The sequence below is a fragment of the Caloenas nicobarica genome, chromosome 2 (assembly GCF_036013445.1).
Source record: "Caloenas nicobarica isolate bCalNic1 chromosome 2, bCalNic1.hap1, whole genome shotgun sequence".
Lineage (NCBI taxonomy): Eukaryota > Metazoa > Chordata > Aves > Columbiformes > Columbidae > Caloenas > Caloenas nicobarica.
In genome coordinates, this window is record NC_088246.1 from 146723149 (window position 1) to 146746878 (window position 23730).

The window sequence follows — 23730 nt, forward strand, 5'->3', positions numbered from 1 at the left end:
TATATGGACAACTTAAGGTCACAGACAAGATGCTCCATCATTCGTTATCAACTTACTTCACTCCATCCAACTTTAGAACATCTTTTGTTTTATGACTCATCATTCAGCCTGGAGAAGAGGAGACTGAGAGGAGTCCTCATCATGGCTCCAGCTTCCTCACAAGGGGAGGAGGAGGGACAGGTGCTGATCTCTCTGGTGACCAACGACAGAACCTGAGGGAATGGCAGGAAGATGTGCCAGGGGAGGTTCAGGTTGGACATTAGGAAAAGGTTCTTCCCCCAGAGGGTGGTGGAGCACTGGAACAGGCTCCCCAGGGAGATGTCCCGGCCCCAAGCCTGACAGTGTTCAAGAAGAGACTGGACAAGGCCCTCAGACACATGGTGTGAACTGTGGGGTTGTCACATGCAGGGACAGGAGTTGGACTCGATGATCCTTGTGGGTCCCTTCTGACCCAGGACATTCTATGATTCTATGATTTAAACTATACAGAAGCAGGTGTAGCTCATTTCCTAATTCCAGCATTCATATGCACTTGACACCAATGACGTATTTAACTATATAAATATTCCCAAGGAATGGAGGCATGAATCTTCCCATCGTCACTGAGCAAGTAAGGTTATGACTGATTGCAGGATGGGAGCGTGGCGTACTCTGATTAAATCCTGCATTTGTAACCAGGTTAAATGTTGTTTGACATATCCTTGTTCTTAATTATCCTTCCCCCAGAAAAGATGCAGGCTTGGAATGTGCGTTATAAAGCACTGCTAAATTAGTCATAGCAGAAAGAGAGACATATTACACTGAGGTCACCAGTCTTCTCAGTGCTCTCATCTTTGCGTGATGCTGCTTTTAAAATGAAGCACATCCATTTATTTTAGGGGTCAGTCAAGGCAGATTGCTATGTCCAAATACAGTTTTTCTGTTGTCTGCTTTTTTTTAAACAACCACACAGTATTCTATACTACCAGCAGCATTTTAAAATTTATTTCAATATAAGAGGTATAAGTACCAACTAGTAGTTACAAAGAACAACAAATCTCTTTGCACACCATATGATCTATTCAAGCTAGCACATTCTGTAACTTGGTTTTTGTATTCTGTGCCATAGTTCCTGAACAGCGGAGACAACAGTTCTATTATTTTTCCCACTGCTTGCAGAAATTTAATACAGAGAATGAACAAAAGCCATGCAAATACAAGATACAATGTTTTTGGGTAAATGCACCAGTAAAACATGTCTTTCTAACATTTTATCAGCCTTCCCAAGATAAGAAAAAGTCCTATCATTGCATCCTTCTGCAAGCAGAAAGGCAAAGTTCTTGAGAGTGAAGTATGTTTCCAGAATTACCTCTAAGACAATCCGCTCACAGAACTTACACATCACCTCATCTGTATTTCAAGTGAAGCACATATGTATGTATCTATCAGTCAGGCACTATTATTCCCATACTGTCATACTGAAGAGAGGATGTGAGCTGACAAAAGATCTGTAAAATCATACAACCAGATGTCAGTAATATAACCTAAATCAGAGCTTTACGTTTGGTTTTTTAAATAACCAAAGTGACTGCATTTACAATACAAACACATATGGAAGTAGAGTAGCAATATGGATAAACTTGCCTAACAATTTTACACTAACTAGCCACTACACTTTGCTTGCACAGGGTGCCCCCAAGAATAAATTCCTGGACATTTAGTATCTTGTAAATCTAATCCTCACACACTGGACAATACAAAAAATCAGCAGAAAAAGCATTACGTTTTAACAGCTAGACATTTTTAACAACTAGACATAATTTGCAGCTAACATCTATATTTTCTGTCTAATCTGTTTGACTTACTTAGTGCTAACTGTCATGTTCCCAAATGCCCAGGACCATTTCCCTTGCCCCCTTTTTGTTAACTATCAGCTCCAATGTTGATACTAAAAGCACTCACACCTACACTGTTCTCACAACCAATTTAAGTCCAATACAATCTGCTTGATGTGCCTCTCTGCTAAAACTCCTTAATAGTCCTAAAGTCTTCAAAGATTAACGTGTTCAGACCGGGACATCCTAATCCAAACCTCATCCACTTGTGACTTGACAAATTCACGATCAAGAACTAGAGAAGATCACACTGGCAAGACATGCAGAGTACAACTTTACAACAGCTCAAAGTTAAATGACATTTTTAATTGAATCAAGATTGCTAAAAGTTATTTTTTTTATTCTTTCATTTCTATGAACTCATTTTAAGTTCAATGGCACTACACAGACATGAAAGATTGGGCAGGAAAATCATAAGTTGTGCCTTGTAACTACTTAACTACAGATCTGGGTGATGCACTATTTAAAGGAAAAAAGTTTGGACAACACAGAATCACAGAATTGCTGGGGGTGGACAGGACCTCTTGAGACCACTCCCTGCTCAAGCAAGTCTAGTTGAAGCAGGCTGACCAGGACTATGTCTAGTTGAGTTTTGAGTACCTCCATGGATGGGGACACCCCACACAACTCATGTAGGCAACCTGTGCCAGCATCTGGCCACTGTCACAGTAAAAAAAAAAAAGTGCTTTCTTGTATTCATCTGGAATTTCACATTCCTTAATTTCTGCTCATTGCCTATTGTCCAATAAACATAGGTGCTCTATGTGGAGAAAGCCTCTGAGATTTGCCCATTAAATTGAACAGACCAAAGTTTTAATGCCTGCGTTCTCAATGAGCGCCCTTCTTGAAATACAACCCATTGAAGCTCAACTGCCATATAATCCAAAATGTTACTGTTTTATCCAGATGCAGTAATAGATGGCCAAATGTTTTATCAGCAGTGAAAAAGAGTAACTTTTTCGTATAGTCTGCTGCTACCAGGAATGATTAATATTGAACCAAGCTGCGCATGACGGACAGCCAGTCTTTACAAGTTTTGCGAGTGACCCTAACTGCGGCTCACTTAGGTTTCCTTTCATGCAATGGTGCTTAATGTCTCAGTGTTTTTTCTGAAGTCTTAGTAATTTCATGTGAAACTTCAGCAATTCCATGAGCGCTAAGGGACAGCTCCAACAGTAACCTCGGCTCACTCAGTAAACTGCCCCAAGCGTGCCCATGACACCCAAGGCAAGGAAGCAAGGAGCAGAACTTTTGCCAGAAATGCTGAACACGGTCAGCTGCTCAGGTGCCATTCTTGAATTATGACACTCACAAACATTTAAAGCACGGCTTTTTGTTATTTTAAACATGCAAGCCTTTAAAAAGTTATTGACACAACTCTTGCTCAAGATTCTTTTCTTTATCCACATCTTTGTAAGTTTATGAGTACTTCGCAGCTTGTATACCCAGATTTTGAATTCTTGTACTAAACATTTGTATGGAAGTCAAGAACAAGATGAAAAAGACTGTCAAAAGAAAGCAAACCAGTTCCCACTATTCTTAACAAGATTTGGATGTGAGCTGCAGGAATTCAGTATGGATCTTTGCAGGAGGAGTACACCAAGAATGTGAATATGTAGAAGTGTTAAAAGATCTGCTATTTATGCTCCTGTTTATTCAGTTACCAAATCTGTAGGATTCAGCACAGTATCCTGATAAAAAACTAGAACTAGTGTTAATTAAGCTTTTTTGTGCCTTTTTGCAAGGCTGTTTTCTGCAACACATTTTCTGTTACTTTAATATTGCATAAATGAATCACATCTAGAACAGGGAACAACTTCTAAAATCCTGAAATTAAAAGACTCGTAACTTCCTCCTGGAGTGGATATTTTATACCTTCCTTAATGTAGCAGTTCTCTCCATCCTTTCCTGGGAACGCAGTCACTGATTTTAAGCCAAATTCACCTATAACACTGCTGTGATTCAGATGTAATGAACAATAAAGACCATTAACAACTATACCAAATGACTAACATCTTCATGATTATAAATCTTTCAGAGGTTTAGCAAGATGTAGCGATAATGCGTTCCTGGATTAAGTATGGCTTGCTATGCAAACAACATAAATTATGAACGATATCTGAATCTCGTTCGTTAATACTTCAAGAGCTGAAGATGACTTAGATCCACATAACAATGCCTTAGGCTGTTAGAGAAAAAAAAAACTACACCATATTTCATATTTTGAAGTACAGAAAAGAAAGATGAAGTGATTTTGCTAGAGAACAGCAAAATCTCTGGGAACAGCCTAAAAAAAAAGTCCCAGGGTTCATTCTCAGTGCAATCCCACTCTGACATTTCCTGAATTATCTAAATATTTGTGTAAGTGTTACTTCTGAGATTCGGTATGTTCCAAGAAAATAATCCTGGAAACAGATAAATTCTAGGCAAAAAGACAAGCGTTTTGATGGTGCACACTGATTGATGTACTGGCCTACAAAAATGTAGTGCAGGACAGAGTCTGTAAAAGATAGTGGTAGGCTGGATTTGTCTCTCTTATGTCTGGCTCCTGCTGTGTAGTCATTATCACAAGACATTTTGGATAAACAAAAAGTAGAGGTTATCTCCATAAATCAGTAAGGGCGTTTGGTAGAGAAAAAGATACTATGCGCAACCCTCTTTATGCTGGAGTTCGAGGTATCCAGCTGTACGCAGAATTAGGTTACACATGACAAGGACACCTCACTGTTATTCTTCACCCAGGTCCCACTTCCCTTCTACTGCTCCAGTTACTCCCTGTGTGTTTTGCTACATGACGATGTCTCCTCTTTGCACAAGGGCTAGAGCTTCCTGGCTGAGCCACCAGAAATATATGTGCAAGGAGGTCATGGGGAAGGGACTGGATCCACCTGAAGCCAAGATACAGCAATGGGAGAGAATTACATTAAGTCCTGTGGCCAACACTGAGCAAAATGAACCCCAGCTGTCCCCAGATGTGCTCTCCATTTCGGGAATGTCCCTTACCTGCGACAGCTCTTACACTGACTACAATGTGGTTTTTGAAAACTTTCCATTAAAAAGGTGGGAGATATTTGGCAGGAGGAATTTAGAAATACTCTATAAATCAGATCTGGTTCCTGCTCTGAGAGTTTTGATGGATCTCAGGAGCAATACGCTCAAACTCCAGAGACAAGTTTTCTAACATTAGATATCAATCAACAGAGACACCCACAGCTATAGAATGGCCCACCTACAGGAATACCTCAATACCCGAACTAAGTCCATTCAAAGACTTGAAATAATACCATGAACTAAAATGAAGATGACTTCTGACTATTACTGCGAAAGGCTAACAACATGATATTATAGGTCAATTTAAGCATAATAATCAAAACCAATGAAGTAAATTATTGACGCAAGTGCATAACTTTTTTCCATGCGTATAGGACTCTTCAACAGAAAAAAATCTTTCAAAAATTTTTATTCACACTTTGCAAAGCTACATCCACATTCACATACAAAATGGCTGTGGTAGCCATCGCTGCAGATTTGACTGTCATATACCATATTCACTGCATTCTGCCTGCGTTATATTCCTTGATTTTAATGGAACAGAAAACAAACCTTGAAAAATATTATCTATCGTCCATTATGCAGAGCAATGGGAGACTGGGAACACTCAAATAACACAGTGCTATAAAACGAGCTGCAGAACTTGCAGGGATAGCGGTCAGATTTAATCAGCCCTCTCAATGACCAAGACAGCAAGGAGTTTTTGCAACAGATTCTCTATTGTTTCTGGATTAAACACCGTGTTGGTAAATCTGAGCTGGCTCCTCATGACAGCATCTAAATTGCTTCCACAGGTAAAATGACTGGAAACAGTACAGCCAGGAGGTACCTGAGCTCATGAACAATGCCAGTTCTGCAGCTGGCTCTGCACAAGGTCAAAATCCTCTCTGTCTCCATGATTAATTAAATAACAGCACAAATTCTCTGACCATTCGTAATCAACAGCTGCCTGTACATGAATCACAAAAATATTTTATATCTACTCATTAAAATTACAGCAACCAGTGACACGCCAGGATATTGAGTCTTGGATGTGTGACAAGCAGGTGCTGATTTAGATGGTGGTCTGAGGTGGCCCATTAGCCTGGGACCATGGAAGACATGTTCTTCATGCAGCCAGTGCAGTTTGGATTTAAACCTGCCTAACTCCCACATGTAGGCTGCCTGTTATCTTGCTTTGGTTTGACATGTTGTATCCCCAGAGCTATCACAGCCTGGCAGCATAATCTTCAGGCAGGATCCAACAATAAATCTAACAATATCAGAAGACTATAATTCTTTGCTTTGATAGTAAGAGTCATTTATCTTTGGCCAGTGAAATATGTGTGCAATTACCATGAAATAGGATAAAATTCATTTCAGTTGTTATTTGACATCACCATTGAGCCTCACAAAAGAAAGTGAATATGTCAATTAATTTTATTTCCTTGAAAAAGCTAATACAAATAGCGTTTTCAAATCTTGCAGGTGGCTCCATAGAAGGAATGCAACTTTTCTTTTAATTTACTCTCAGCATTAGTGGTATCGCAGGTAGCACAACACAGTGTATGTAGACACCTGTAGAAGTTCTAGTCAATTAGGAAGTGTAATTAAAGAAATGAAAGGAACCATACTGTACTCACCGGGCTTTACCAGGCTCGTCTTTGCCTCCTTCTTATATCGAGCCAGCTGCGGGTTCCCTTCACTCATTGTCCCTGGACTGAATTTCTTCCTGGAGAAGTCTCCATCACTACCAGTGCAAAAACTGATTGGACTGTTTCCAGCATCAGAAGGAGTCTTAACTGGAGATACTGACTGGCTACTAGGACAGCCAGTGTCATCTGAAGAGAAAAGGGAAAACATCAACATTTCTAACTAATACGTACATGAATGTTTCCAGATTAAAAAAACCCCAGTGTTTGAACTACAACTATTTGCAGTCAGTTACCTGATATGCATGACCTTGGCTCTGAAACCTGGTGAGAAGCTAACAGTTTCTCCCATTTAAGTCTTGAATACCTTATGGCAGACTAAAATAGCAAGTGCTTGTTTCACAAAGTCTGGCAAAATACAATATTAGGGGCTACATAATGAAAACTCAGATCTACGAAAAATTCTTTTGACTCAGCTAGGTTAAGGAATATTATGGTATGAAAAAGTGCACATAAGACACAAGAATGGCTTGTGTAGTGCACACTGGATGAAAAACGAGCATGGGCCACATGCTGTTCTTCAAGATCTGTTCCTATCTGAACAACAAGAGAACGACCTATGCCCATATGCACAAAGTCAGGATTTTCATTTAACCAGAATTAATAAAGGTTTCTCAAAATTATTTTTCCTTTTAAAGCAACTGTGATCACAGAGCTCTTCCTTCTTGACAAGTAGGTGTGAGGTTCCCAGGTGTGAAGAGAGTGTGTTACACACAGACTGCTTTTGTTTAAAGCCGAACTCCTCCGAGGACACACCAACGCTTCACGGCATCAGCAGCCACCTCGGGAGCAGACCCACGTACCTGACCTCCAGAAATACAAACACTCCAGCTCTTAACAATTAAATGCAAAGTAAGAAGTCTGAATCCAGGTGAAATCCACATATCAAACACTCCCTTCATCTAATCACATCTCCTGTAATCTTGAGCAATCACAGCTCTCCTAAAAGTCACAGTGGTTTTACAGATACACAACAAAAACAAACAGGCTACTCTGACACTAGGAAGCCTTGAATATTTACTCTCCTGGAGAAATATAATTGTTTGATCTTTCCCAGGACAAAATGAAAGCTGCCATCTTAATTATGCAATTGCACTCTGCTCCTGGTATATTATTATTACCTAACATGAAACTCAAAGAAGTACCTGCAACTGAGCCAAATAATTTGCATGATCACACTGCATTTACCATTTCCACCCTGTTCATAATTTAGGTCAAGCCTGATTTTGCAATGAACTTTGCATGGGCAGATTGTTTAAAAAGTCAGCGTATGACTGTGCATTTATGAGAAAAAAGGGGCACCACATAACTACCTGACCCCCTCCCTGCCTGCCTCCCTCTGCACAAAAGAGCAGCTTTTGCTATTTCTAACTATTGTTCCCTCAGTACAGTAAAACAACCACATCCTTTCATATCAAGCAGTTTTCCTTTGTGGCTCGCCAGTCACTCTACCCTCACCTATTTGTTCCAGTGTTTTGCTTCCCATTTCTCTGTGTCCCGCCTGCAGTGCTGGGCAAGGTACCCACAGGTGCTGACCATCCCATGCATGCTGTGATACACGCATTAGCCTGTAACGGCACCTGAGGCGCTGCTGCCAGGCCCGACGCCAGGCCGCAGGGCAGCCCGGCCTGCTGCTGCAAGTACCCCCCAGGCACAAAGGGTGTAAAGCACCTAATCCAGCTTAATCATATTCGATTCCTTCAAACCAGCTCAATTCAGCCTACAAGCACCTCCTTTTGCCATCTTGCTGATGCCTTCTGCAACTCAGAATTAGTCCCTAGAAAAATAACGGGAAAGAGAAGACCGCTAATACGGTTTTCAGCCCATCTCCGCATTCATCCTGACTAAAGCAGGATTGTTGCCCAGGTGATTTTAGTTTACTTCATCCTTTCCACTCCCACCAACGTCACAATATAAGTCAACACGGAGAAGAGAGAAGGTGGCAATTTCCTCACAGATCAGGACCTGTTTCATTTTCTGAAGGGTTCAGAGCCTCCTGCGGGCTGAATGAATGCAGGGCAGCGCATCGGCACAGCTGGGCGAGCTGCTGAACTGCATTTAAGCAGCTCCGTTAGTTATGGCCGAAGTGTATTCCCTTTAGAAGCACACAAACATAATCAAATATATCCAGAAAAAAGCGCAGGTTCATGCAATTTATTTTTAATTATGACCTTTCCACTTACATGCTTCTCTATGTGGCATGATTTGCAAAACTTTGTGGTGGGTTTTTTTCGTGGTTTTTTTTTGGTTGGTTGGTTTTGGGTCATTTGTTTGTTTGGATGGTTTTTTTGTTTGTTTGTTGTTTTAAAAAAGACAAGAAACTATTTACTTTATCTTTCCACTGATAAAATCACTGCAATAGTTGAATGAGTTCTGTAGACTTCACAGATGTGTTTTAAATAGGAGTCTTCATGTACAAATAACTTCTGAAGCTATAGAGACGCTACCTGGAAGAACCTCAGGAGCTGATAAAACTTTAAACAATGAAAGAACTAAACTACAGCATTAAGAATTAGGGCGTTAAACCCCCTCCCAAATATGTAAAACTAACTGTAACGAGGAAATAAGGTAGCTAAAGAAAGCATATAAAATCAGCATTTTAAAAATCAATATTTTAATTACCACCCACAACCATTGCCTCTCACATCACACTGGTGACACTGTATGATCAGATTATTTCATATCTAGCTTCATTTTACCCTTAAGGATCTGAGCTTTCATTGCAACGGGGCATTTATTAAAGAGCAAATCAGCCCTTCCAGGTGCTTCGTTGGGTTGCTGGCAAGGTGAGACACGTGGGCAGACCTTTAGCTAGTCCTTCAGCTGGACTTCTCAGCCCGGAGAAGAGAAGGCTCCAGGGAGACCTTGTTGCAGCCTTTCAGTACTTAAAAGGGGCCTGACTTAAAAGGGGACAGACTATTTAGCAGGGCCTGTTGTGATAGGAAAAGGGGTAATGGTTTTAAACTAAAATAGGGGAGATTCAGGCTAGATACGAGGAAGAAATTTTTTACAATGAGGGTGGTGAAACACTGGCCCAGGTTGCCCAGAGAGATGGTTGATGCCCCATCCCTGGAGACATTAAGGCCAGGCTGGACGGGGCTCTGACCAACCTCATCTAGTTGAAGATGGGTGTGAGACTGGATGAGCTTTGAAGGTCCCTTCCAACCCAAACTATTCTATGAAATAAGCCTGGCACAAATCACAACAGCTTTTCTCTACTCACACCCCTTGTGACCTTCAGACACACCAATAACCAGGTGAGCATTCCCACTCCAGCTGAAGTAAATAAATGATTTTGTTGTACTCCCTCTCCTCTGATTGTTTGTTATTTTTTTATGTAATGTATATCTTCTACTCCTTCTACCTAGTATTAGCCAGAAATGTGAACAAAATCATAATTTTCCAAATCTAGGGCAAGCTGCAGAGAAACATTTTTCTGTGTCAGCTTTTTGTGGTGTCTTTTAAATAATCAAAATGTTTACTACCACAGAAAGGAACAGCTGCACACGAAATGCTGGTGCTCACCACCAAAGGCAAGCAAAGTTCTGTACACTGGGGAGACACACCTCCCACCCGACCTGCAGCTCACCGTCCTGGCAGAAGGAAAGGTCGTGGTCAGCACTGAAGGGCTACCCAACTGCTCGGTGCAAGCCAAACTGCCAGCACGTATCTTTGTTCTCCCCTGCTAATGAAGCCTTAGCAGGCTATTTAATTGTATTTAATATTGCAGGTGAACTCCTCACAGAAGAGCAGCAGACTTCCCCATGGACCCCGATGCCCCCTCCATCCCACAGACAGCTTGACCACCTGCCCTGCTCACTGAACACCTCTGCTCCTCGTCTGCAGCAGGAAGGATGCAAATGCAGCAGCATGGGTTCCATGTTTCCTGCAGACCTGCAGGTTCCTCCAAAACCCTGCTGTTAATTTTGACAGAAAGAGGTGAAGACCTCTACCCGCCCAGAAATAGGCCAAGATAAGGAACCTGTCTCCAAAGTTGGCAAGAGGCTAACAGGAGCAGACGAGTCCACAATGGGATTCCCCTTCTGCTGAAGCCATAATGTGAATGTAGCTCTCAAGAAGGTCAGTTAAGGATTCAGCTCTATAACTTGGCAAGAGCTCTGCCCCAGTAAAGATTTCAGGTCCAGACTTCTCAGGAATACAGATAAACCTGATATTCCTTCTCAGGCACATGAGCATCAGGAAGACAGAATAGAGAAAGCTGGCAAATACTGCTGTGAAAGTCCATACTTCTGATCTTGCCTGTATTATTTATTTGCACAAAAGAGAAAAATACATAAATTTACAACAGACTACTTTCATTGCTTCCTTAGCAATATTCATGGTGTCTTGTTTCCCAGTGGCCTCCTAAGAGCGTTCTGGGAGTACTTTTCCTTTGAACATCAGCTGGATTTCATCATTGAAACTCTACGTCCAACCCCTCTCCCAGATCAGGCACGCTTGCCAAGTTTCAAAGCCAAGCACAGGATAGTGTCTCCTCAAACAAACAATCAGGGAAGCTGCTCAGAGCACTCTGACATTTGCATGCACTGCCTAGATTTCAAATAGCAAAGACAAAGTATAAACAGTGGTGAAGATAATAATACTTTAACAACAGACAAAAATATTGTTCTCGTAGCCTTTAAGGCCATGTGTTGTGACGTGATGATTTCCTCTGATTTTCTGTGCACAGAAGCCTTAGAAATTTCTCTGAAATACGCTTTAGAGCCTTCTATAGAAAAATACTGCTTTTTCCTGAAGACTTCAAGAAGTACTGAATTTACAACTTCCTTATATGATGCATCCAAATAATTAACGATGCTCCTGCTGAGGATCCACTGACTTATTTTTACCCTCACTCCAAGCTTCCAGATCTAGTTATGTACTTTCACGAGTCTTAACTATCCATGTCCTACCTGATCCCTTGTCTACTGTCCCACTTTCATCTCCTCTTAAGGTTCCTTTGACCAATGCTCAGGCTGTACATACTCTGCATTTCCACTAAGAAATGTGGATTCCAGAATTAAACACGGGCCTCTAATGAACTTTTGAAAGTTCAGTGTATCAAGGCAAAACCATTTGCTGACTTTTACCTGATGGTTCCCTTTCCCTCCGTTCCTAGCCCAGGTAGCCACAGCTCTGCCACGATGGTGCACTGTGAGCTGGCTATTGACAGTGAACTACCAAGGGTATTTCAGACTTTTTTCAGGTAATCTCCCAATCTGCTTGTCTGCTCCACATTTTTTGACTCCCTATGTGTTGCTTTGGTCTTCTTTTTGTGACTGGTCTTGTAGCACAGGGGTGTTTTACGCATTAATGAAAGTTGCTGACACCGAAGGGAATCTATCAGCTAGCTTCCACCTGCTAAGGCTCTTTCTGTTTTAAATGGAGAGAAAGTGGCTCCTCTGGAGGATGAGTCACAACAACAGCCCAATTTAGGCTTCTCCACTACGCTGAGTCACTGTCTGGAGGATCTCATGTCTTTCCATTGACTAGCACAACCACCGTCCTGACTTGTGCAGCTGAACCAGTGAGGTGTAAGGGCTCACCACCCAGCTGGAAAACATTGCTAACAGGAGATTCACAATATCATTCTGGAACAACTGGCCAACACAAAGGACCATAGCAAAAGCAGCAGAATGAAACGTAATAGTATAACATGAGTAGTGCACATGGAAGGACAGAGTTGGAGCATGTCCACATGCACACCATCAGGCTCTCAACAGGTAGGAGTCCAACTCCTACCTCATCACAACACTGAACGGCCCTCTGGGGGCATCCCCAGCTGCCCAGCAACCATTTAGGGAGCACAGCTTAAGGTTAGAGGTGTGAATATTCTCCTCATCTACTATTTGTACTAAAACATTTCATTTTTATTGCAGCCATTCCAGTAGGTGATTTCATGTACTCTAGATTAGTCATCTGCTACAAAGACATCTGCAAACCTGCAAAATCAGACTGTTGAAAAAAACATTTAATAGCTTCACTAAGAGTAGAGTCCTAAAAGTGCTACTAGTGTCAGTCCTTCTGATGAATTCTAAACTAACTTTACAGCTATTTTTAAGATCTGTTGGAGTTGGTATTTAATAAAATTATTCAGAATTTCACCTGCTTGTAACGCAAGTGTCTTACCAGAAGTCAAGCACACTAAAGCAAAGCAGAAAAGCAGTCAAAACTATATCCTTGACAGGAAAAGAGAGGAGGCCTAGTTATCCTCCTAAGCAAATTAATTCCACATTTAATCTCTATGTCTCTGCAGACAGAACTTGAATTAACTCTGCTCCATTTTGCCCGTGAAGGAAGGCAGGCTAGCAGCTCCACCACTCCCTGGGGTCACCTAGAGAGGCTGTGCAAACTCTTGTTCTTGGTGGTTTTCTAGACTCAGACAGACAAAGCCATGGCCGATGTGACGTAGTGCTGGAAATAGTCCTGCTACAAAAAGGAGGCTGCATGAAATTATCTCAGAGGTCCCGTACAATCTACATGGTTAGGATCACACTCTTCCCTTACATTTTTTAGATATTCCATAGCTGGGAACGACCATGTTTTTCCCAGTCCGTCTTTCAAGCTGGAACTATTGATTTTAATGTTCTACTCATAAAACCTAACCCAGTAGTGAAGTAAGTAAAATCACGACTAGACATCTTCAACTCCTTTTACCCATTGCTGAGGTTCCCATCATTAATACACAGGCAAGTTTTACACCTGTTTCTCAGCAGCTCCTTTGACCTTGCTTCCCTCACACCCAGAGGCTGACTGCTGATGGTCACTACTGAAAATTTAGCATGGAAGCTGCTCGCTGAATTCGGCAAGACGTCCTCTCTGCTCGCTCACAGCACGGCATAAATGGTGGTAGGCTCAGCTTGTGTACAAGAAGGGAGAGAAGGTGAAAGAAGATGGACTGACCCACTCCTAAAGCTTGGGCATCTTTTACCATGCAGTATTTCCCACAAATGTCCTTAAAGGTATCAGCTCTTGACATCTGACTTTACTATAGCGAAGTTACACAGAAGCAGTAAATTTTAATTGACTTTGGCAGCAAACAATGCCTCTACTAATCTTCCTTCTATTTGAACATTTCACTAATAAGCAGGACTGATGTGAGTTCTGGGAAACCATCTGAAAAAAGGACTATATAATTGTGGCTCACTGGCTTTATGATTACATTTATAGCACCACTAATGGCATTAGTATTGCAGAACAAAAGCATCAAGACTTAGGAGTAAAAAGATCAATAAAACCAGTACTGTTACTAGGAGAGTGCTGTGGTCAGGAATAGCACAGCTCCTAGAGTTTTGATATCACATCACAGGTAACATTTGGACAAGGGGTTTAATATGATAAAGGACTGAAAATCTATTTGAAAATTTTAAAGAAAAGTTTTAACTAAAGGTAAGGAGATGAAAGAGTCTGAAAAAGAGACAAAGAAGAGTCTTGGCTGTTAGGCAGATATTTTAAAGCACTTCAGCAGACCTCACTAACCTTTCCTGAGGCCAAGAGTTGGAAGTGGAGCCACAGCTGCTGCCTCAGGTGAGAAGGCCTTGACCACATCAAGTGTAAGAAATATTACATATTTCATATCAACATTGTGTGAAATGTATGTATATATAGATGGGTTTCTGTGTGTGTGGGTTTACGTGCTTAATTTATTTATGCAGCAAAGGACAAATAAATATTCTAGCCAGTTTTGAAGATACCATTTTTGGAAACAAAAATCTTCAACAGACCACATAAAAATTTGTTCCTGTTCCTCAAATGATACAACATATTATATTCCTTCCTTCTCACATAGCTCTGCCTCTATAGCTGACAGCATATGACTGTGACCCTCAGGGCTTCAACGTCACCTGATAACATTGCACTGTTTACATTCTAATGATGCTTGGAAACCACATATATTCTATCCATTGTTGTTTTATGCATTTTTTTAATTGCCACCAAATCCAGACTGGCACTTAACATCACCACAGAACTCACTTGCTGTATTTGGTGATACATATATGTCAAAACACTGTTGCAAAATTTCAAGGACTTATACTAACCCTGTAAATGTAGGGTTAAAACATGTTATGTAGAATTTCTTTTAAAACATCAAGATTCTCTTTTAATACAAAATAAATGAAAGACTTCTCATTTAAGTTTCATTCCTGCTACAAGTTGTGATGTTTTTCAATGCACGACAATATTCAACTCAATAGAAAATTGCATGAAGAAGCACTTCAAACCAGAAGTATTAGATTATGCGTTGGTGGCAAAGAAAGTACATGATACAGTTTAGAATGCAGTCCATAGGACACAGCAAGCTGCGACAAACAGGGTGGTAGAAAGGGTGAGGTACTGACTGTTCTCAGGACACCATCCAAAATGTGCCAGAGGCAACAGGAACTCTTCTACTGACCTCAGGAGGCTCTGGGTTGGGTTTTAAGGGTTCACAGCACTGACAGACGCATAAAAAGGTGACAACAAACACTCAAAAGGTTAAATATTTTGGCTTCCAGATGTTGTTGTGTGGCACAGGAACAAAAGGATCGTTACTTAGCAAGAGGGAATAAACAGTGAAGTTGAAAGGGAAGCCAGGAAAGGTCAAAATCTGAGGAACAGGCAGGCTTTGCTCTTTAGTACCTAGACACTGTCTCATTTCCACGTTTGGAACAGATCTCTGTGCCACAGAAACAGAACTGGTGGTTAACAATATGAAGCAATAATAAATTATTGCATGTAAGCCGACCCAGCAGGAAATTCTCCAGGGAAACAGCAGTGAGAAAAGGAAGCATGTCACCAGTGTCACCCTTATGCAAAGGCCATCCGTGCATTTTTGAAAGCAGATTTTTGTTTCAATGTTTTTGCAAATTAGTATCACATTAATTTTACAATATCACATTAATAATTTTACAAATTAATATCGCATTACATATATTACTGAACTGCCTTACAGAATGCTGCAAACAAATGTGCCAGAGAAGACCTCCACTTCAGAAGTTTGAAAAAATGGCAAAAGGACTGTGGAAAAGCATAGCATAAAGGACTGCAGGAAAGAGAAGCTAACTTTCAGTATCACATACTTGAGCACTTTTAAGCACCTCTTTTCGATTCAGTAACTCAGACTAAAAATCAAATAAACCAGTAAGAAACAAAAAGAATGGGAGAAATCACTGTTTCCTTAATAATACATACACATATACCCAAATAATAAAGGTATTTTTTTCAGTAATTCTTAATAATTCTATGGCTTCAATCTGTTGATTTGTTAAAATACTGAAAATTTGCTTTCCTCGATCTTTTTCTATTCAGAAATATATATTTAAGTACACACACTTCAATAGTGTAGCCTCCAAAGCTAGCTGGTTTACAGTGCAACCTACTTTGATGCTCTAGCATAGAAACTATCTACTGGAGCATGAGAAAGCACAGCATTTCATTCAGTAACATTCGTATAAAATCTCCCCTAGTCTGTGGCTAGCAATACGGCTAGCGCATTCACATTGACTTTAATATGCCTGCCTAAAGCCTACGTGATTTTTTTGGACATGTGTGCTGTGAACTCAGCCCCAGCATCCATCGACAGCTGGGCCAGTTGGCAAATAATCTCTGAGTTCAAGGGGATGGTGTGCAGGAGCAAGCAAGCAGGGAACGGTGACAACGAGATCCCTGGTGCAGCATCTACAGCCTGGGGCTTACGGTGCAGCCACGGTTCCGGAGCATGTTTATAGTGCCGCACATGTAAAGAGCAAGATTTTTGAAAAAAAGCTTTATAATAGGAAAAAAAAGCCAAACTATGAAATAAGCACTGAACCCAGACCTTGAAATTGGAAAGAAAAAGCAAGAAAGAAGCTTCTACTCCTATTTTTGAAAACACTGTTGAGTCACCATCATTCATTCGCAGAGATGACGCTGTTTTTCAATGGCCTGTAGTACTATGCAGTCTAGTTAAAGAGGCGATTTGCAGGTAAGCCCAAAGAAAGAGGAACTATTAATATTTGCTATGGGAATAAAACAGCTCCTCTGGCTCCCAAAGTCTTTTGCTGAACTGACTATTAAATGCACAAGTGTTTCCTGCAAAGCTCCATCTCAGTTAACAAAGCGCTGCTACATTACCTGCAGAAATTCAGGCGGCTGCCTTCTGAAGAAAGGCTGAAGGAAAGCTTGGGCGTTGTTATAAAGGCATCATGTAACAAATCTTCTTCACAAGGAGAAATTTAAAAGCTGAGCTATTCAGAGGCAGAAGCCAAGAAAAAAAAGTATATCCCAAACTAACTTCCTTTTAAAATGAAAAGCAAAACAGCCCGTTACCGAGTGTAGCATGACCAGGCTTCCTTCGATCCAACACACAACTGGCTTGGTATCACAAGGACGTGTACACAAAAAATCAAGGATAATGCCCCGCCCTAAGTATCTTATTTCTTACAAGGCAAACCCTGTAACTGGAACCACAAAAACAGCTCAGCAGCCGCTGAGCCACGTACCCGTGAAGGGATGATTTATTCGCAGTGTTTAAAATCACGCTTTCCTCACGACTGACAAGGTAAGTGTCTGCAGCCAATTCGAAGCCAAGTGCAACTTATGAGGAAAACACACGACACGGGCAAATGCTCGGTAGCAGCCGAGCCAGATGAAGCTGCTGGGGGAGTGTTTTTTCATCATTTGACATCATACAAGTTCTGTGGCCAATGTCCAAGCCGAAGGAGGGCAGCGGCTGCAGGAAGAGAAGTGCTCCCATATCAAATGACAAACAGGACCCCAGATGTGCTAAGATTTTAAGGAAGGATTGAGCAGAGTGAATGCTGATAAAAAGACTCAGCTTGGCTACACAATGTCCAGAGAGCATCCACGTTCACTTGGCAGAAACAAAGAATATTAGGAATACATTTTGTGAGGACTGTCACAGATCAAACAGATTAACGGGCTCACCATGTTTCATACGGACTTACAAAGCAAAAATGACATAAAGTCAATTCCAAATAATTGACCAACATGATCAAGTTGAGTCTCTGATCCAGTCACACAAGACAGAGATGATCATGCAAATCTAAAACTTATCTCAGCCAGAACTAACAACTTCAAAAGAAACTAAGCATTAAAACAAAGTGTCCCTTGTCTGCTGCTGTGTGGTATTTTTGCTGTTGCCACCATGCTCACAGCACTGCCACAGCTCCTAAGGTTCCCCCCACCTAAACCAACATTAACAATACCTGGAAGACCCTGCTGCTCGCATTTAGAGAGAAAGAAGAACTCTGAGCCTTCATTTATGGGTTGGGACCAATATGAGCACCCAGGGAAAATGGACAACCTCAGAAGCTCTAGGGAATCAAGCAGGAAATACATATTTAAATGGACTAGGAAAAAAAAAATCGGTTCTACCAGGACAGAAAGAAATGCACTGATCATAACCACTTGATGTCAGTAATAAAGAAAGGTAGAGAGGACAGGAATTATTCCAGAGGCCGATTCACACTATTTAGTGCTTATTAAGAACCTTTGGCGTTTAATGCTCCAGATAAGTCATTAAAAAGCATTTCTCCAAATGCTCATGAGCTTTTTCATACTGCCATCACACTATCATTCATCATATTCATCCGCTCACCTCTTCCAAATGCGTTACTTGCTAATTTTAAATACACTTCCTGGCACGTACCACTTCTCAATGAAGATGGTAAGTGCCTGGCGAGGCACCAGGAGAGGCAGGTTGGAGGCTGCAGCTCCTCTGCCCACATCTCGCCTCAGTTCTTCACCATCCGCTTCCCAGAAGCAGGAACCAGCAGCCACCTGCTGCCACCGGGGAATTTCAATCTCAGTTAGACACACCATGATAAGGAAGGATCATAGGTGGAAGACAGGGAAGAAACCTCAGAGAATGAGGAAATCAAGTCAGTGACTGCTGTCAGACGTGCATCACGGTGAAGAACCCATCGAACCTATCAACACCAAAGCCAGGTACTGGGATGGAGGACAGTGTCTTGGCTGGTCCCTGGCTGCGTAAGGTTTGACTTACATAAAATATGACCAGTTGTCCTTAAGGGGCAGGTTAAGCGACCAGCATCGCCCTCCTGAAAACCTCTGTGAAAGGCGCCTTAGAAGTGTCACGCCATGAGATCAGACACCCAGAGTAATTACAGAGCCCTGCTGGGACCGCAGACACAGCCCGTGTGGTGCAGCGGGACTGCGAGGGGGTCACCTGGCAGCTCGGTGTTGAGTAGATCTGAAGAATGAGGTACAAACGAGCTACAAAACCAAAAGATATCATAAAAAAAGAATGTCAGTAACCAGGATGAAAGGCTTGTCAACACACAAAAAAAAAATCAGGATAAAAAGCAGCCATTTGGGAGAGATCATAAAAATAAGGTATTTCTAGAAAGCTTCAAAAGATTTTACTTCTTTGTTACAGGCGAACTGAAACAGGTAAGGTGGAGGGATTCAAAAGGGAAAAAGACTTCAGTGTTCTTAGAACCTATGTTGTTTGTTTAACACTCTGCATTGTTCATTAAACAATAACCAAATAGATCGTCCCACTGAGCCTGAATTGCAAAATCTATCCGAGCTAAGAAGGAAATGGTAGACTCAAACGTGGATATTGTGTTCCTCATCTAGGAAAACTGACTGTTCTTGTACACAGTGTTCAATACACAGGTTTTTGTTGAAGTATTTTTTTAAAAAATATGATCCACTGTACTGAAGATAAATACAAGTGTTTCTGGCTGTTCTCAGGAAGAGCTTTGATAATTTAAATACTTTATAAATAAACAAAAAGGAAGTTCAGGAACTTGCTGATATACCTGTTATAATTGAGATTTTTAGTTAGGCAGACAATGTTATGCTCTCCAAATTATTGACTATCAAAACCAAATTTTCAGTTATCAAAATATCTTTAAAATTACCACATGCATGTAGAGCCAAAGGTGCTAACGATGTGACCCCCAACGCCATTGTCCACGTGCATAATTTCATACACAGTGAAGAGTTTCACTGAATTTAAAAATTACTCACCACTAGTAGGTATCCGAGTCATTCGCTGCTAGTTGAGGCACTTAAATTGTGCTTAACTCTACACAGGACAAATATTTAACATAGAAATCTGGTTTCAATTTGTCCCTGACATAAAGGGATATACTCATTTTGAAGAGCAAGTGACGCTTCTGTGGTCTACAGCTGGAGAGCAGTAATGCAGTTCTGATACATCACCCAGGCATCGCCCTCTCTACAGAGATCATGCCCAGCTCACGTCTGGTGACAAGCTTGTCAGGCAAAGCCTGAGTTCTCAAATTAAAAAACCTCGCTTCAATTTGACAGCGAAAACTTCACCTACATATTCTGTTCCGATTCACATATAGAGATCATAGTCACAAAACCAAAAGGAAATGCAGTATTTGATCCATGACTGATGCCCTTAACAGCAACTCCCCTGTTTTACAGACTCTTTGGCTTACGGGCTTTCCAGAATGCCTCAAATCCACACTGCAGTTTTTAAGGCAAATCTTTCTCTTTAAAGCAACTATTATGCCGCAGTAAAACCGCCAACTTCTTAGTGGCGGATAGCAGAACTCGAAATGGAAACATCTGGTGTCACTTATGGACATGTATTAAAAGAACAGATACTGGATTTCCCTGGAAAAATCAATGGTTGCCCTTCTTCCTCTGCAAAGCAGGATGCTTGGCAGGGCTCGACAGGAGCTTGACACATGGATTCTGCGTCAGGAGGTGACAGCGAAGCCTCGGGGCTTGGCACGGCGGGGCCCACCGTGAGCCCCGGGCTGAGGACCGAGCCAGCGGGGTCCCTTTGCAGTACCTGAGCAGAAGCTGTTGCTGCTGATGGTCCTGCGGGAGCCCCCGGAGGAACTGGGCGGGTTGAATTCCCGGCTTTCCTCTTCCGAAAAGGGCGACTCGGAAGCGGGGGACACCTTCTGCTGCGGCCGGAGGACCAGGCGGGGGATGCGGCTGCGGGCTGTCTCCTTCTCCGGCTGCGTCTTCTGCTCCTGCTCGGGAAGGGACACCTCGGCATCACGGATGCGCCCTCCGCCTTCCACCATCCCGGCAGGGGCAGGCAAACCCCGGCCCCCCCGCCGCTGCCTCTCCCCCGGCCCCGCGGCCGCCCGGCCCCCCGCTCACCTTGCTGCTCTCCCGCAGAGGCCCCATCGCTCCTCAGTCACCGCGCAGCCGGGGACAGGCACCTGGCATGGGCGAGGACGATGCGCCAAGCCCGGGCTGCTCCTTCCTGCTGCCGCTGCTGGTGCCGCTGCGGCGCTGGGGGTGGCGGAGCCCGGCCCGGCCCCGCCGCCGCTCCCCCGCCCCGACACGTGGTGCCGCCGCCGCCGCGCCCGGGGCCGCCGAGCAGGTGCGGGGCCGGGGGCGGGGGCGCGTCCCCGGGCCGCCCGGCAGCCGCGGCCGCGTGTCCTCGGCACCTCTGCAGTGCGGTGCCCGGGGGAGGCAGCTCCCCGCCCGCTCCCTGCCCGGCCCTGGGCGCGAAAGGCTGCAAGGAGCGTAAACGTGTTTAAACCTGGGCAGGCTGAGCGCAGGCTGTGTGTGCAGTTTTATACATTTCACACTGGGGCACCAAAACAGATACATAACGGAGGGCGGATGTTACCAGTACAAATACGATGGATGCATAGCTGTATGAATAGCAAAATGCCTCAGATGTTTTCTGCTCCTTATTACTCAGTTGCAGTTTTTTACGGAATATGTACTCGATTCTCAGACAACACGCTGTGGAGTATATTTAATTATTGTATTGTCTCTCATAGCTTTCGTTGTGGTAATTATTGTTGAGCCCCCTACTGATTAATGCACATGTGTTAACCTTGTTCATCTGCTTCCCAGAGCAGGCCTACTTAAAAGACATGCATCTATTAGGAGGACTGCGATCTGGGCTGTATGCATATCCACACAGTGGGTGAAAAAGGGCTTCATTTCCACAAAAAAGGATGATGAAATTCTCGATACGAAGTTCATTTGAGGTTCCACGTACATGTCTGCTAACAGGACTTAATGAGCCTGCAGAAACTACTTCCAGCAATAAGTGTTATTCAGCAAAGATTTCCTTTGCATGTATGCTTCCTAGAAAGGGCCCCAATTCCTGTTGGGAACTTCTGTTTGCTGTTAGAGTGTAAATATTAAATACTGTCTCAAAAATAATTGAGAGCAAATGTGTCGTTTATGTGCAGTGCAGAGGCCATACCATCAGTAATGAGAAAGGTGATGCATTTATCTAGGCCTCGAAGAGGAAAGAAGACACCAGTGAGTACCGACACACTGATTGTTGCATATACAAAGAGTTATAATTACTAATTTATTAACCTGGCATCAGGATTAGATCCATTACTTATGTAGAGCTCCAAGCTATGCTCTGCCAAAAAGATGAAACCACCCTCCCCTGGCAGTGTCAAGACATCTATAATTTAGAGAAATTACGTAGTTACAGCTGAAAAAAAATGCTTAAGATTCCTGTATTAAAAAATTCTGTGTGCTTGTAGGATACCTTCTAAGCATTGGATCATCCCTTGCTGAGGTACCAGAGGGCAGGAAGAATCCTGGACCTTTCCTTACTGCTCCAAGACTGTTTCTATGGAAAACGGAAAATTGCAAATCGCATATTTTAATGACACAAATTTGTTCTTCTGTTCAGTAGAAACCAGGGCACTTGAGACCGTGGGCATCTCCTGCGAGGTGCGCGTGGCACGTGTGCAGTGGAAATTTCCCGTGTACATTTACAAAGCTGTTGTACGGTAGAAATAGTAAGAAGAAGCTGAGCAGTAGCACTGCCATTGCCATAGTAACTCAGCTCGGGAGTTGATGGTGATGATTCAGTTGTTGGAGCCTGCTTTATCTTTTTCCATTTCAAGCTCAAATTTTTGCCCTGCTAAGAAACAAGATATGAAAAGTGAAGTCTTCAGGCTGCCTCAGAATTCATAATGAGATATGATTCCCTTTGATCTCCTCTCCTTTTTGCATAGAGATTTATAGCCTTATCATAAATCATAAAACAATAATTAACTTTCAAACATTTTTTCCCCCTCACAGTCTATATACATCTAATAAATATTGAGAAATTAAGTCACTTTTCAGCTTACTAAAATATTTTTACTGTGCACTGTTTAATCATCAGTACCAGGAGGAACACATACTTGACACGGTCAGGTGCTACCACTCTTATACTCCTCTTGATGTCTTTTACAAACCAGCAGTATTGCTGTATTACCTATAAAGATAAATTTCATAACCAGTATGTAACGCTGACCAAGACCGCATTTGCTGTGGAAAGATATTATACATTCTTAAAGGCCTCAGAAAACCTACAGAACACAATATCTTCTTAGGCTTTTTCTTGCTCTGCTCCCTCCTGGAAACCAGCAGCTCTTCGGGCCGCTGCAGAGGCTGCGGATTCAGCAGGAGCCCCTGGACTGCAGGAGCTGCCCAGGGAAAGGTGGGCACAGAGCCAGGCCCCTGGCCAGACCTGCGGCTTTCTTCAGAGGGGAGCAAGGTATGTGAAGCGGTCTTTATTCCAGGCTTTGCTCCTGCGATCTTCACTCAGAGTGCTCTTGCAGAAAAAGTTGCAAGGGAGTGAGGAGCGGGTGCGTTGTAGCGGATCAGAGTATGTTCTGCTGCTGCCTCTGCTCCTCTTCTGCTGCTGCTTCCGAACCTTCTTGGTGGAGGGGGAACCCGCCTCCCTGCTGGCAGGTTAGCTGTGTCCTTCAGCACAGACACAGGGAACTCGCTGCATCGCTGCTGCCGCATCCGAACTGCTAAGAGGAAAGCTTCGCCTGAGGTTTTTGCAAAGCTTTCTGTTAAATTAGTTTTTGTAAGTTTATTTCTTCCGTCCGAATGTACATCATTCCTAGACATCTGCAAGCACTGTTGTCCAGTTTGCTTTCTTGCAGTGTAGCATTTTTGCTCGTCGGCTGCCAGAATAACAGCAATGGAGAACTCCAGTAAAGGTCTCAGAATCCTAATTAGGTACTCAAATAGTTCTGTTCAGAATCAGTCTCTTCAGAAGAAGCCAAAAAAAAAAAACCCCACCAGCCAGGAGAGAATTGCTTAGAGCTCAGCAGTACATACAAGGTACATACAAGGTTGCACCCTTCAGCACAAGAGGTTTATTCATGCTGCCAGGAGACCAAGTCTCAACT

The 23730-nt window shown here is 42.6% G+C and overlaps 1 protein-coding gene across 1 annotated transcript in view; it reads right to left on the reverse strand.

Annotated features, from left to right (window-relative positions):
* The window catches only part of SYBU (syntabulin), a 41674-nt gene extending 20860 nt beyond the window's left edge, over positions 1 to 20814 (reverse strand). The window contains exons 1-3 of the mRNA XM_065628483.1: positions 20714 to 20814; positions 20394 to 20580; positions 6548 to 6745 (exon numbers count right to left, since the gene is read on the reverse strand). Of these exons, the coding sequence (XP_065484555.1) occupies positions 6548 to 6745; positions 20394 to 20580; positions 20714 to 20740 (412 nt within the window). The 5' untranslated portion in view covers positions 20741 to 20814. The remainder of the gene's footprint in view (positions 1 to 6547; positions 6746 to 20393; positions 20581 to 20713) is intronic.
* Between the last annotated feature and the right edge of the window lie 2916 nt (positions 20815 to 23730).